Source organism: Accipiter gentilis, chromosome 28 (assembly GCF_929443795.1).
Source record: "Accipiter gentilis chromosome 28, bAccGen1.1, whole genome shotgun sequence".
In the NCBI taxonomy this organism is placed as follows: Eukaryota; Metazoa; Chordata; class Aves; order Accipitriformes; family Accipitridae; genus Astur; species Astur gentilis.
Window position 1 is genome coordinate 16,328,121 of NC_064907.1, and position 15,907 is coordinate 16,344,027.

At 38.7% G+C, this 15,907-nt stretch overlaps 1 protein-coding gene across 7 annotated transcripts in view; it reads left to right on the top strand.

Moving 5' to 3' along the window:
* The window catches only part of NSD3 (nuclear receptor binding SET domain protein 3), a 52,259-nt gene that overhangs the window by 29,670 nt on the left and 6,682 nt on the right, over window positions 1–15,907 (top strand). For 4 of the 7 annotated variants that reach the window (XM_049831448.1, XM_049831445.1, XM_049831447.1 and 1 more), the window contains exons 13-22: window positions 378–575; window positions 1,167–1,337; window positions 5,607–5,756; window positions 8,128–8,284; window positions 8,851–9,053; window positions 9,517–9,629; window positions 10,452–10,721; window positions 14,240–14,356; window positions 14,718–14,859; window positions 15,436–15,542. In XM_049831448.1, coding sequence (XP_049687405.1) covers window positions 378–575; window positions 1,167–1,337; window positions 5,607–5,756; window positions 8,128–8,284; window positions 8,851–9,053; window positions 9,517–9,629; window positions 10,452–10,721; window positions 14,240–14,356; window positions 14,718–14,859; window positions 15,436–15,542 — 1,628 coding nt within the window. Of the gene's footprint in view, window positions 1–377; window positions 576–1,166; window positions 1,338–4,125; window positions 4,409–5,606; window positions 5,757–8,127; window positions 8,285–8,850; window positions 9,054–9,516; window positions 9,630–10,451; window positions 10,722–14,239; window positions 14,357–14,717; window positions 14,860–15,435; window positions 15,543–15,907 lie in introns of those variants that run through there. The other 3 variants (XM_049831450.1, XM_049831451.1, XM_049831452.1) reach the window with 3 other exon arrangements.

Genomic DNA, 15,907 nt, shown 5'->3' on the forward strand with positions numbered 1-15,907 from the left:
GATTTCCCACTTTGCTAAGGAGCCATATTCTGGTCAGAGCAAACTGAGATGGTAAGTTTCTAGGTTTTGGGAGTGGGCTTGATTTATTCTATTACTTTTTTAACCTCTGAGGCCAGATTCTCATTTCCCACTTAGCAAGTACCTGGTAAGAAAAAAAGTAATAAATGGCTTAAGGTTTTACTCAGAATAAGGGGCTTTTATGTTAACAGCAATTACATAGTTATTGTGGATTCTAGTAACTCGCTTACCTGTTTGAAGGGAAGGAGCCTGGGTTGCTCAAGCCAGTGTAACAGTTCACTTCATAATGTTTTTTTAACAACATCTATCTCAAAGAATGGGCCGTTACAGCTGGGCTTCCTTATTCTTTCTTTTACAAGGAGAACATACGTGCTTTTCATGCAAACTTCCTGGCAAAGATGTGAAGCGCTGTTCCGTCAACACATGCGGTAAATTTTATCACGAGGCCTGTGTTCGCAAGTTTGCCACTGCTCTGTTCGAGTCACGAGGATTTCGTTGCCCGCAGCATTGTTGTAGTGCCTGCTCAATGGATAAGGATATTCATAAGGCAAGCAAAGGTGAGAACAGAGCTGGCTTTGAACAGGAGGAAACTGAAATGCGTCATCACAATAACAATGAATATAACTCTACCCTCTGTAATGCAGCATTCAGCAAGGAACAAGGGTTTCCTTCTTAATGAGGTCATTAAGTCTATCGTGGGTGGGGAAAAAAGCTAGCAGCCTGAGACTGCTGTTGAAGTGTACCTGGATCCGCAACACTTAAGTCATCTTTTGTTGCTGGGTTTAATGGAAGCCAAGGGTTAGTAGTGCAAGGCCAAAGAATGTTTGGGGTTTTTTTTAAAAGACTGTTGGTAGTGGCCTTTAGAGCAATTACTTTTCAAGGAAAAAAGAATCCTTTTAGAATTTAACCAAAATATTTAAACAAAACAAGTAGACTGTAGAATGATTAGAACAATGTATTTTTTCTTAACAGAGTTTTAAAGTTAAGAGTTAATTTTTGTGGATTTTTTTTTTAAAAGATGTAAATGTTTGTTTTAATCTAGTACTCTGATTGGAATAAAAATCAGCCTTGCATCTGTCTGTGGTGTCTTCTACCATATCCTGACTCCAGGGTGACATGGTGCATTTTTCTGCATTTATATTAAACAGGTCGCATGGTGAGATGTTTCAGATGTCCCATTGCCTATCACTCAGGAGATGGCTGTATTGCTGCAGGAAGCTTGTTTGTGTCATCCCACATTCTCATCTGTAGTAACCATTCCAAAAGGAATCACTCCTCATCAGCTGTAAATGTAGGCTTTTGTTTCGTTTGTGCAAGAGGTGAGCACACTTGTTTTTTCCTGTTTTATAGTTCTGTGGTCACTTGTGCAGTTTAGTGATAAAAATAATGTATTTCATAAAGGACTCCTCCCTTAGGGCTCTCTGGGATTTAAATGCTGCCTGTGATTTTTTTTTTTTGTTTTTAATTTTTTATTTGTCAGCAGTTCTCATGAGACTTCCACTTGCTATTTTGGTCCATAATATTTGATACTCAGAAACAGCGATAGGTACTCAGAAGGCCTATTTGTTTTGCCAGTAGGAAAAAGTGGATGCCAAGCCTCTAATTCCAGCCATTGCAAGCTGAGAATGGATGCTGTGTTTTTATTTGCTGTCTATTAAGCAGAATGGGATTCTTTCACCACTCACAAACTTAAAACTGTTTAAATTTTTAAGGCTGAAAGGTAGGATTTACTCACAAACTAGAAAAACTCATTTTAATTTATAACTACCATTGCATTTGAGAACTTTGAAAGAAAAAGCATTTGTAATAGTGTATAAACAAGTTTCATGCTGAGATTTTCCATGTGCCAAAGTTCTCTTTTTTCTGCTGCCCCCCCCCCCTTTCACTTGTTACTTTTATGGCTCTTAAGTCACTAGTCTTCTGCCAGATAGCAGGTTGAAAAGGTTTGGTGCATCAGTTGCTTTAGTCTCATAATGCAAAAATACCATTATTCTCTCAGATTAATCAAAGGGACAGGGTTAGTTATTTGAATAAAAGTATGTATCTTACACAGTATTTCAAAAGTTTGTTAGATATATTCTTTTCAGCAGCTTTGAAAGTCACTAATAAGGAAGTGAAAATGAGATGAATCCTGAAGTTACATGTTTTCACTTGTGTTCATTCAGTTGGAGGTTGAGTATGAGAAAGATTGCCTTGAATTTGCAAGAGCAGACTAGTAATTAAAGATCTTTGAATAGGAAGGGAAAGATGGTCCCAGCATCATTTCCTTTCTACCTCTCTCCTTTGTTCCTCTTTCCTCATTTCCAAGTAATTTAGGAGCCATCACAAAGGATCAAGTTTAAAATAAAATATTTAAAAAATCCAGAAGCGCGGAGAGAAACAGTAAGTTTCTCTTTTTTCTAAAGAAAAAAGCTCTTCTGAATGTGTAAAAAGATGTTTACAACAAGGTTCAGTGTTTCTCCTTTTGTGGGCTTATTTAAAAGTTTTGGGGCCACCCCAAAACAGGATATGTGTGATGTGACTCACATCAACATTGCATAAATGTACACATGCAAATTTGACATTGTATGTGTCTTTATGCTCTTTTATTTTAGGTTTTTAGATAGCCTTATATATGTTTAGTGTTTTAATTTTGGTTGATGGTATTATTACATGTACAAATGCACAGTCCGAACAACAAAACCAGGCCAGTTTCCATGTCTTTGAAATAGAGCTAGCTGAAAATGTGTGATGTAGCATTCTGTTAGCAGATGCTTTGGGGCATTCTGCATCAGATGCGAACTCTGAGAAAAACGAGTACCTATCCTTCAACATTATTAATTTAACCAATGGTTATGTCCAAAAGCCCAACGTAAATACATAGAAGGAAGTTGTTTGTTTTCTAGAGCTAGAGTAGAATCATTAAAAACAATTTCTGTGGGAGGTAGAGCAGTTCCATAATATTTTCAGCACTTTGGTTTTATGTTTTTTATCTCAGTTGTCCGGAGTCAGTCTGGTCCCAGGATCAGATATAGGTTTATGACAGAAGAGTTTCTGTGGATCTTCCGTGGTTTGAATGTCAGAGTAGAAATGTCTCTCGGCAAGGTCCAACAGTGGCTTTAGTCTGCCCCTGTAAGTATTAACGTGAAGAATTCTGTACAGTAGGATGATGTCTTGTCCTGCTGCTCTGCTCCTATATGAGGTAGGTCATGGGATCTTAGCTATTAGAGAACCACGCTGAGGCGGATGTCGCTGATCTCAATTATGAAAGCTGTGTTTGTACTAAGATGTGAATGGAAAGCAATGGCAGGCTTTTGCCATTGGGCTTATCCTAAATATTTGGTCTTCTACCAATTTTAAAACACTATTAAGCTGTAGTATCCAAATATCTTGCATGATACAAACCAGCTAAATAAATTTCTTCAAAGTTGTACTTTATTAAACCTGTGGCCAGCTACTACAGATGCCTGAAGCTGACTTAAGATCCAAATATCATGGAAGAGCCTACTTAGATTATAAATCTGCAGTAGTTTGTTACAGGTACATATGAAGGTGAACCTCCTTGGGAGTTTTTTCTCCAAGTTTTGGCTACTGACTCTGTGACACAAAGGTGTAAAACAGAGCCCTCCTACTTCTCTTGAGTAGAACCTATTTAAAAGCTTTATGAAAAGGACTACCTGCTATTTGGCATCCATCTTATATATGTGACACAGAAATCAGAATTTAGGAGTAGAATTTCAAAACTGAATTACAGTAAAGGAGTCTTATGCTTGCTGGAGATGCAGAGCTGCATTTATTTCTAAAAAATAAATGAAGTGTAGAAGAAAGTTTTCATGGTTTTTTTCTTTTTTTTTACTTTTTTTTCATTTGACATTGTTTTAGTAATTCTGTTTATACCTGAATCTAGCTTCATCAGAGATGAAACTATAGAAGTCTGTATTTTCTCCTGGCAATATAAGTAACCTCTGAACCCCAGCAGATGGAACTTCCTGTCCTGTATATTCACTAAGTCTTAGTAATGAGAACTTGAAAAGTTACAAACCGCTACCACTGACTGAATCCTCTGTATTTTACAGCAACTATGTACTTGTTCTTCTAGAAAATTTTTGTGGGGTTTGTTTCTACTAGGCATAGCTGGAATCGGGAGCCAGTGTGCTTCACTGAAGAAAGATTGTGCGAGGTTTACATTTAGCAAACTCCCCCGGATGGGTTGAATTGAGTCCTGTCTAGTCATATGTGGTCAGCATGAGGGACATAAGGTGAGGACAGCATCTGTGGCAGGAGCACTGAGAGTACCTGCTCAGAAAGAAATGGGGAACTGAATGCTTTAGAAATACTTGGGCATCTGTACGTGAGAACGGTTATTTAATTAGTTTTAGTTGGTGTCAGAAGGAGGAACTTTGTATTTGGATGCAAAGCATTACTGAAGTGAGAAAATGTAGATATGAGACAATCCATAAAATACACAAACTTGCTTATCATGAGGTACTTCAGATACGGTATATTTTAAGACTTCTTATTCACCTTCCTGAAATATCCTTCATTAAGCACATTATAGTTCACCTAATTGCATGCGTAGGTCATACTTGTTTTATCAATCCTCCTGAGGACATGCTTTCCAGGTAGGCTGACACTATTCTCCTTACAGCAGTTTTTTAGGCACCCCATTTTGAAAGCTTCTCTACCAGGACTCAGCTCTGCTTGTGTCCCACAAGGGGAAGAATTGGTGGCTTTCTTGGTAGCTCATCTTTCCTGCTTCTTTGGGTCTCAGTTGCTCTGCTCTTCCCATGAATTACTGGCCCAGTGCTTCTGATCTGTAGCTATGGGGCAGTCACCTGGGCTGCCTAGCTCTTTGGAGCAATAAGGAAAAACTCTTCTTGGTAGAGAAAGACAGAGAAATGCAAACACATAATTTGAAATAAAGGTGTATAGGAGAACAGAGTGCTTGACTGCTCAAAGTAGCTGTGGGAGGGCAGGGTTGGTGGAGCTTTACTTAAAACAAACGGCGTAGGGCAGAACTTTTCATCCATTCTTTCCCCTCTGGTGCCTTGCAGAATCGCTGACCCCCCCTTGTTATTTTTTTCCAACACAACTATAAAGGCAAAGCGCTTTCATAGATAAGATCTTAGAGATAGATTTGTAATAAGTGGGGTGGTGAGTTCTTCTGTACAACATCCACTTTTTCAGTTTGTAGCCCCAACTAACAGCATGACCTTTGATGCAGTGACCATCATCCCCCAGCTCTTCAAATGAGCTTGCTTTTTTCATTTGGGAGGGAGGGTGGGTCACACAGATTTAAAATTGGTTGCTTTTCTTGTGCTTTTCTATAAATGCATAAATTAAGGGTAAAAGCACAATTGAAAATCCACTTAGAAGCAGCTTATTCATCATAAGCTTTTCCAGTTAAGTTTAATTTAGTCTCTCCAATACATAACCTCTTTCTTAGTGAAGAAACTTTCTGTCAGACTTTTCTTTTTCTTCATTTTATCTTTTTTTTTCATTCACACATATATGCATTAGAGGTGTTCATTTGATTTATTTTATTTTCTCCTTTATGGAATCATGGGTAGTTTCATTGCAACTCATCTCTTTCTGTTTGTTTCGTATAGGGTTGGTAGTGCAGGATCATTCAGACCCCCTGTTCAGTTCATATGCCTATAAGTCCCACTACCTACTGAATGAATCAAATCGTGCTGAGTTGATGAAATTACCTATGATTCCTCCTCCTTCGTCAGCTTCCAAAAAGAAATGTGAGAAAGGTAACCAAAATAGTTTCTTTCTCTTTAATTTACTTTCGCTTTTTCTATTATTTCTCTCTCTTTAAATCAAATGAGAAATGTCTGCTTGTCAAGCACCACTTACTGCTTTTCAGTAAACTTCACTCATTGATTATTGTGAGCGTGTGTTCATGTTGTGGCAATTTTTTTATTACAAAAGGGCTTAAAATAATTGCTGTCACTAAATTCTCCTTGAAAGAGGTTAAATCATTTTTTATCTGGCCTAGGCTGTTCCAGCCTCAGGGCAGCTATTTACACAGTAGTGTGTAGGGGAGGCAAATAGAGCTTGATATTGTTGCAGCTTAGTACTTACCAGGATGATGTAAAACAGCTTCTTAAATTGATTTTATGTATGGAAGAAGAGGGGGGATGTTCCGTTTCAGATCTTCTAGGTAGCTTCTGCAGAGCCTGAGAGAAGAAAGGATTTTTCAGGTTGAACGAGGGTGGGTACTGTCTCCATCCAGAGGATGTCCGAAGGGGGAAGGCAGTGAGGTTTTGCCTGCATATGCGTCCATTAGTCCTTGGGCCTCGCGTTCCGCCTCCGCTAGCCTGGGACAGCCAGTGCTCCTTCCCCTCCTCGTGGGACGGGTACTCGCTTTCTGAAGCAGTGCTGCACGTAGGAGCGGCAGGAGATGCTAGATCGCGGGCGGACAGGCTTTCTGTCCTGTGCAGAAAACCCTGCAGCTCCAGGAGAGAGGGATCACTTCGTTCTGGTGTGGGTGGTGGTGTAGCATCTCAGAAAACCTTACGGGGAGATAAGTTGTTGTCTGTATAAAATACTCAGATGTAATATTTTATTCCCCACAGAAATTTGATTTCCCGAGAGTGTTCAGAAACGGTGCCCAATTAACCATTCTAAAGTTAGGTTACTTTGAACGTTGCTAGATTGATGGCTTTCAGTAGTTCCTGTAATTCCTGAAAACAAAAATTATTTTGAGCCCTCTGCTTAGCTTGAGCAATATCTTACTAATGCATCCTGAGAGCAAAGTGTTGGGTTTTTTTCTTGCTTAGCACTGAAAGTTTTGTGTTTGATTTTGTTTGATTTTTGCATCTCTTGGCATTTTACCATGTTGGATAATGTTTCAGTAATTTACACTGGGTCTGTATTTCCTCTGAAATAACACTTGCAAACAAATACTTTAAAAGTTAAAATTCTGTTATGGGTTTGGGGAGTTCTAGAAAATCCACATGGCTGGATTTTACTGTTTTTAGCAGAGGAAATACAGTATTGGTCATGCAACTGATTTGTTTAAGGAATGCTTATTGTGACATGCAACAATCAATTAATGCAATGATATTTTTGAAAGTCTATAGGTGGACAAGATTTTCTGATAAATGTTTGAAAGCTACTATTCATACTTCTTTTTATATTGTGATTGACAATTGCTTTAAATACTGTCAAGTCTATCCCAGATTTTCCATCTGGGACACGAAAACTTGTTAATTTTTTAAAAATTTATACACCTATAAAAATGCATATATATATATATATTTTATATACTTACATATATAAAATATTACAATATGTGTAATGTATCAAGTCTTATTGTATGAGCTGCTTTGTTTGCTGAGGGTGGCTTAGAGATGTGCTGTGGCTCTCCACATTTAATACATCTGCCAAAATACAAGCCAGCCAAAACAACTTTTGTCCAAATAAGTGTAAACTTCAGAAATTAATGTTAACCACTATGCTAAGATTTCCTTTGTGCTCAAAAGGAACTTGGGATGGGGACAACTTGTGTGGTGTCTCATTCTGCATTATATACTGTGCTCATACTGGTAAACTTTTCTTTTTGTGGAATGAACAAACTTATTACAATTATTTTATAATGTCCTTGGCACAGAAAAGCATTGATCAACCTATAGGCTGCGGAGTTTTTTTAATGCACACTAACTGATTGCTGGGGGATTCAGTCATAACAATGTTGATTGAAAAAGTGTTTCTTAAAAATTTGGTTATTTGTCATTATTTTGGCTGTCACCAAAGAAATAAACCAAAGTTTTGGCCATCACTAAAGAAATAAAAGCTAGCGGTGTTGCTTTCAGATGCCGTGCTTCCTTTGGGAATGTTGCTTCTCCTGCCAGCTTACCTCATGTTTACAAAATACTCAGCTGCTTTTTTGTGTTACCTTTGATGCAGTTAAGAGTCACAGCTTGCACTTCAGATGATTGCACTGCACAGTCTTTTTTAACCAACGTTGTTAAGTTTGACTTGATCCCTTTCTTTTGCCATTTTTTTCTGTGGGGCAAACGAGAATGTAGAATGGATGATTTAAAATGAATGTCAATTGCTATGCACAGGGGGAAGCAAATCCTTACTTCTATAAACCAAGCAGGGTTTCTTTGTTTAAAGGTGGAAAACTCTTGTGCTGTGAATCCTGCCCAGCTTCCTTTCACCCTGAGTGTCTCAACATAGAAATGCCTGAAGGATGCTGGAATTGCAATGACTGTAAAGCTGGCAAGAAGCTACGTTACAAGCAGATCGTTTGGGTCAAGCTTGGAAATTACAGGCAAGTTCGCTATTTTTGGTTTTTAATGCTTTGGATGTTTTTAACGTACTATTAGAATTACAGGAAGATAACTTAAAGCAGCTCAGTCTTCGTAAACAAGAACTAGAACATTTACTTTGTGTCAGACATCAATGTCGCCCTTGAAATTAAATTCTCTTGCTTTTTCCAGGCAATGATGGATACTTCATTGTGCTTACGTTTGCTCTGTAGAGCATAATAGTGATATGGAAAACCAGGGGCTGTCCTATAGAACCAAAACGTCCTAGCTTGTGTTTGCTGTTAGTCACCTGCAGGAATACAAGCATTTATAGGTGATCTTAGAAATCCACTCTCATGCCACATATGTTCTTAAAAGGCTTTTCCAAAATTTGGATTAAGAACTTTTCTTGTGTTTTGCATGGTGCTTCCCAAGCATTGCCAGAGGAAGCCTTTATTTCATAAGGAAGGAGTTATTTCTTTAAGGAAGGAAACTGGCTTTTATTTCTTGAGCCAGTTAGGCAAACTCAGGAGCTAAGGCTGTGGTTCAAGGAACTTATATTCTTCTCTTTTTTTTTTCTGTTTCTCAGGTGGTGGCCAGCAGAGATCTGCAATCCCAGGTCTGTGCCTCTCAACATACAGGGCCTCAAACATGATATCGGGGACTTCCCAGTATTTTTCTTTGGTTCACATGACTACTATTGGGTACACCAGGGCAGAGTTTTCCCTTATGTTGAAGGAGATAAAAGCTTTGCAGAGGGGCAAACTAGTATTAACAAGACCTTCAAGAAAGGTAAAATCAAACAAAGTTTATAGTGGTTTATGACAAAAATTCCACGTGTTTGTGTCTCCATCACCACTTAACCTGCATGGGAATATTATGTGACTAGTGTTCTGTGTTCACGTAAAATTGCAAACATTATGTAGATCCCTTGACTGCAGATAAAAATGTGTTTCTTTAAGTGCCTACTCATTGTGTATTGTTGTGGGCAAGTTCAATTCTTCCACAAACTGGGCCATGTTAAGATGGAGCTTGGGCTCTGCTGCATGGGATCATTGTTCAGTATCTCAGTACCTGCTGAAAAGTACCTGATGATAGATTCATGTTATACTGCAATAACTCATTTCTAGCTTGTGTTTTTGTTTATAGAGTTCTATTCCTAGCTTTTAAAAAAAATAATTAAATACATATATGTATATATTTGATTAACAGCAGCTGGTGCTAATTGCTTTCTATTTTGAACTCCCTTGCACAGCACTTGAAGAAGCGGCAAAGCGCTTCCAGGAGCTGAAAGCACAAAGAGAAAGCAAAGAGGCATTAGAAATTGAAAGGAATTCAAGGAAACCTCCACCTTACAAACACATTAAAGTGAGTTGGCTTCTTTCTTTTCCTATTTTTATTCTATGCATAAGCTAGCTATGTATTTAAACCAATATTTGTAACAATTAAAGCTTAAGGAAATTCAAATAAATCATTCTGGTGTTCTTTTCAAGAATCTTTTGTTCTGTCTTACAGTACCATAAAACATTCTTTTAGCAGAGTATTTGTGAAGGAGTTGGTTGAAGAACAGTTTTACCTAAAGTAGAATTTTGCTGGTTGCAAGCTCCTCTTATGTGTCTTAGATACATGCTGGCTGTTGCAACTTACTAAACTTTGTTAACACTGACCTCAATATTAGTAGGAGTACCGGCTGCTCATCCTACTGCAGACTGCAGGGTCTACCTCTTGCCAGCAATTTTGGACACATAGAACTTGGTTTTGTTCCTTTAATGTTTTTAGTTTCAGTTGGAAGAAATCCCAGTGATGTACTTGATAAACTTTGTGTGCTTTGAGTTCCTGAACCAGTAATTTTACTGGGGAGAGATTCATGCTGTACTGTCTAGAGTCACAAGTTTTAATGACCTTCGCTTAAACTGCTTACTATTGGCTTCTCTGAACAGTGTATGTCCCCATTTAGCAGTTGAGTGGCAACTACCATCTGTAAAAGTGCATGCGTCTGTTGCTGAATTGCAGGAAGTATACTTGTTGTGACACACTATCCTTCAAAAGGGTCTAGAGGAAAAATAATGACATAATCATTATTTTCTTGCCTTCTCATGTCAGTTGATGATATACCTCCAATAAAGCTATTAAGTCTGTGTCCTTTGCGTATTGTCTTCATCATTTATTCTTTTTTCCTTTGTTCCGCAGTCCAACAAGGTAATAGGGAAGGTTCAGATTCAGGTAGCTGATCTGTCAGAAATCCCTCGCTGTAACTGCAAGCCATCGGACGAGAACCCCTGTGGCCTGGAGTCAGAGTGTCTGAACAGGATGCTGCAGTATGAGTGCCATCCCCAGGTGTGCCCAGCAGGAGAGCGGTGTCAGAACCAGTGTTTCACCAAAAGACTCTACCCTGATGCTGAAATCATAAAAACTGATCGACGTGGATGGGGTCTCAGGACAAAAAGGAGCATTAAAAAGGTAGAATTACAAAAGACAAAGGTTGTGATAGCCATCAGTGTGGTTTTATGTGAAAACACTGCAACTCTGTGTACCTTAAGTGAATGCATAAAAAAATTTCAGTACTTGCAAGTAAATGCTTTGTGTTAAAAAGACATGAAACTTCTGTAGGTGAAGCAGTAATGGTGAAATCTGCTTAGCTGTTTTGACAGAAGCGTCTTAACCTGGATACTTATGGAAGAAAAGCTAGTTCCAGGTGATTGTGAATTTGTGAATTCTGTTGGTGGAGGGAAAGAGCATGCATGTGTTTTCTCACTGTCTACTGGGCAAAAAGGGAGAGAGCGGTCTTGGGAAAAAGTAGTCTGAATGATGGTTTCTTTTTGTAAATAAGGCCATTGAAGATGATGAAATCTTAGAGGGCTGGCAAAATAAGTTGCCTGTGTTTTTCTTTTTTTTTCCTTTTCTTCCCCTCATCCTTATCATAAGCCAGCAAATGACAATCGCAAAACGAGAGAAGCTCAAAGGGTGGGTGGAGTCAGCTTGAATTGTGAGTGCCTTTTCAGGGGGTTATTCTTAAGTCTTTCCTTTTGCCTTTTCTTTTTATGCTGTTACACAGCAACATGCTGATGGCATTTTTCCATTAGTGGGTTGCTTGGAGTGGGGGAGTTTACGGTATTACTCTTACAGACGTGTGGTAACGAGTCAGCTTTCTCACCCTCTTGACATTCAAGTCTTCAGCCTGGATTTGTTTCAGAAGAACTCACAGGGGATTATTAACGAAAGGCTCGAGGTGATCAGGCTGCATTGGACAACAAACTTTAAAGGTTCTTAGAAGTTCAAGAATGCAGAGAAGAATAATGAAGATACAGAGATTTCTGTTGATGCAAATGATGCTGCTATTATAACAAAAAGCAGCAAGGACTGATGAGCCTCAGGAAACATTACAGACTTTGGCTTAAATACTGGAATGGCTGGCGTCTTTAAGAGGATCAGTGGGTACGATCAGTGAGGAGGGGGAGTGGGAATATTCTTCCCTGACTGTCAGAAAGCCATTGGATGTGGATCGCTTTGGTTTACCTTTACACTGTATTGCTGCACGCTGTATTGCTGGGGATACCATTTGGGGATTCAGGTGGGGTACGCAGCAGTTGATATGGAAAAGCAAACATTACACTTGCATATCTAAGTGTGAGAATCCTCGTCTAGCTGGATTGCAGTCTCGCTGTACTTCGAGGCAAGCGTGAGGATGATTGGCCTGGATTTCACCACTGCTTTAACTTGCCAGGCAGAGGAATGGATCTGATGGACGGATGTGTGTTTTGCTCTTACTCATGCAGGCTTCGTTGTTTCTGAACAAGGAGATGGCTGAGCGTACCTGAAGAGTCAAAGATGCAGTTATGCCCACGGATGGAATTGGACACTTAAGACTTCAGGACAAGTTGTTTTTGTCACGTAACCCACATCCTCAAGACTCTGCTCTAGAGAACAATTTTGCTCTTGGTTGCCTTCATATTTTCTTCAGCTTGAATTTGTAGTCATCCTAACAGCAACAATATGCTGGAGCTCCTCATGATGAGGAAACAGGCCATAGTTTTGGTGGACTCGAACTTGATGCAAGGATTACACTGGTCTGCTCTGTAGAGAGAAAGTGGCTGCTCTCCAGACTGGAAATTCTGCTTGGCGTTTTGGATTGGATGATCACTGTGGGATGCTGTGCTTAGCTTCCAGTGTAATCAGAAAGTATAGAAGAAGCAAAGAGATCCTCAACTGATTCCTTTACCATTAAGCAACATGGTATTTAACTGTATGCACAGGTAGTGTGTAGGATAATCCACTGAAGAGGTCCTACCATGTCAGTATGAAAGATTTGGGCTTATATATAGTAATTTCAACTGTGAATTCTTGCTTTTGTCTCTTTTTACTAGACATCTACCTCCCTGGCTTTTTAAAACGTAGTTTACAGTCTCTAGAAATCAGAGATAGAGAAATACTATGTAGTGGTATGTGACAAGCATGCATGTAAGTAGGGTGATACTGAAGGTGTTTTAACAGACCAGTTTCGGTGAAGATGCCATTAACCACTCCATCAGTTATAGGTGGAAACTTCTGACTGCGTTTGGGACTTCTTCCAACCTATGCACACCTGACTGATTTGACAACAAGTAGCTAGAGGAATAGTGGGTAGAAAAGCTGTGTTTAAAAGTCTTTCAATACACTACAATTATTCCTGTCCCAAGTACCTGGTGAATTTTTATAGCAGGTTTGGGGTTTTTTTATAGTAGAGTTCCTGTGAATTTAATATGCAAACTTTATAAATGCTTTTGTGTCCTCTAAGAGCTTTACTGAAAACTGTTGGTAGTTCTGTTGAATTGTCCAGGTGTTCCCAAACACACAGGCTGAACCGAAAGCAACTTGGCAGTGAAGGGACTTTCGTTTTGACCCTTGGATTTGGGCTAAAATTTTCAGAAGCATCTAAGTGATTTTTATCAAGTTGAATGTGTGTCAGATAAGACTTAGACTATTCCAAACTGTAAATCAGTTTTAACGAGTGCCAGGCTTCCAAGTCATTTAGGTGACTTACCTCTCGGAAACGTGATGCAACTTGCCTGATTTCCACCCTTATCCCTTTCATTTACCACTTTCTTCATTCATGTTTGGGTTGTGACAGCCACGGGCGAGGGCATGCAGGGACAGGCATTACTGCCTGGAGCCCCATCGCAACCTTCAGGGCACCTCAGAAGTCGCTTGCCCAGGCGTCTGCCCCAAGCATGGCTGACAGGGTAGCACTTGTTAATGTGTCGGTACTGTACATTACAAGAGTTTTTCTTGAAATATCAGGTGCTTGTTGGACACTTGAATTTGAGTATTTCAAATAGCTATTTTTAAGTGTTGTAAACCATCAGCAACTGGCTGTCTTGATAAAGTGGTGCTCAGAGTGCTGAGTATTGACTCCCTTGTATCAAGGTATCAATCACGTCCCAGCTCTTCTGAATTCCATCAGGTAAAAGTTGGGAACACGCTCTTGGCCTGGAGGGCTACTTTTAAACTTTATTTTTTTTTTTTGCAATTAGGTTTTTTAAGTTTACAATTTTTGTATAATCTGTGTTTCATTAAAACTTTGTTACTGCAAATGTTCTGAGTTTATTGACTGTTAAAAGTCCTAATAAAAGTGAAGTATGTAGTGAAAATACTTGCCATTGTAATAGTTCACGTTTCCTTAGGAGTCTATGAATATTGTCTCTGTCTTTTTTAAAAGAAAGCATGAAACTTTAAAGGATTCTAGAGAACTGACAAACATGGCTTGTGTAGTGAATGCAGAAACAGTGCTTGGCTCTGCTGCCTTTTTATTTTGAGTGGGCTTATTGTTTAGACAACAAATACCTGGTGCACATATTCATGTCTTGCCTACTGGATGGTTAAAGTTTAATGCTTTTTGTGATGATTGAGTATATTTTTATAGGAAATGATTTTTTCTGTGCTGCTTCCCTTTATCATCATAAGAAGTGGTAAGCATGGATTTCTTTGTTTTCCTTTTTCAGGGTGAATTTGTGAATGAATATGTTGGCGAGCTAATTGACGAAGAAGAGTGCAGATTGCGGATCAAACGTGCACATGAAAACAGTGTAACCAATTTTTATATGTTAACTGTAACAAAGGTAAATATTATGTCTTGTCCAATATAAACTGTTTGTGGTTGAAACTAGGGGCAAACTGCTGGCAGAAGTATCATTCCACCCACTGGGGTGTTGGTAGGAGGATAATATCTATGTTTCTCTTCCAAGTGGAATGGGTGAAGAGATGAAACAGAGGTTGTGCACTCTGTGCCTGTTTCAATTCTGTAAGAAGAAACAGTCAGACACTTTTTTATAAAACTAACACTGCAGGGAAAACTTACCGCTTTTAACTAATTTAAAATAGGCATATTTTTTGCTGCCTTAGCCATTAGTGGCCACTTGTCAGCAGGCAACCTTTTTTTCTTTGTAAGTACTAAATACGTCTTTGTCTTTTTATTTGAAGGACCGGATAATAGATGCTGGCCCAAAGGGGAATTATTCTCGTTTTATGAACCATAGTTGTAATCCAAACTGTGAAACACAGAAATGGACAGTGAATGGTGACATTAGAGTTGGACTATTTGCTCTTTGTGATATTCCTGCAGGTAAAAAAATGGCACTATTTTGCACGTATACTTTTGTCTTGCAATGGCTAAGTTCCTAACTTGGCCACGGGTTTTTTTTTCTCTGGAGTTACTTAGTACTAGTGACATTTATAGGAACTTTGTCATTCATTGGAGACAAATATTTGAGTTGCAGTTTTAACAGGGATCTTATAATTAGAAATAGTTTGAAGCTGAAAGCTACTGTTAAAGCTAACTACAGTTTTGCTGCTAACTACAGTGTTAACTCTGTGTCATGTAAATGCTTACCATAGCTTTGATGCTTTCACCAATATTGGTCTGGTGTGGTATTTTCTTTCCATGTTAAGTCTTTTGCCTGATCTGTCATTTTAACTGGGTCTGTATGATAGTATAGCTGCTACTCATGTCTGATCTAGACAGGATTTGTTACTTTCAGAGTTCATGAAATCAATGCACTATTTCAAGCTTGCCCTTTTAAAACATATTGCTGCTAGATCTCACAGACTATGAAGAGATAAATGCTAATGAAATGTCATTGTCACAAGCCTGTCTTTCCTCAGTGTCTGTGTGGGTGAATTGTTTTTCTTTAAATTTTAGGAATGGAGTTAACATTTAATTATAATTTGGATTGCCTGGGCAATGGTAGGACCGAATGTCATTGTGGAGCAGAAAACTGCAGTGGTTTCCTAGGAGTGCGTCCAAAGGTACGTGGATGAAAATTGAAGCATTTCTTCCCAAATCCAGAGATCTAGTGAGAGTGGGGCAAAGAGAGGTTGTTTGTTTTATATAACTTTTAACTTTAGTCTGTGTAATATTTTCTACCCTTGAAAGTCTCTAAAGACTTTAGTTATGCACTGTAGTGCTATAGTGTCTAGGGTGAAGTTAATTTACCAAATTGTGTTAATTCAGATACACGGGGATGGGCGTTTCTGGCTTTTATAGCTTAAAAACTTTGAGTGAATTTAATTTAAGCATAGTGAATGCAAAAACTAACCCAAAGTTGATTAAATTAATTTTAATGCAAGGGGTTTATAAAGTGACTGTATGCTGTGATCTTTGTAATTGCTAG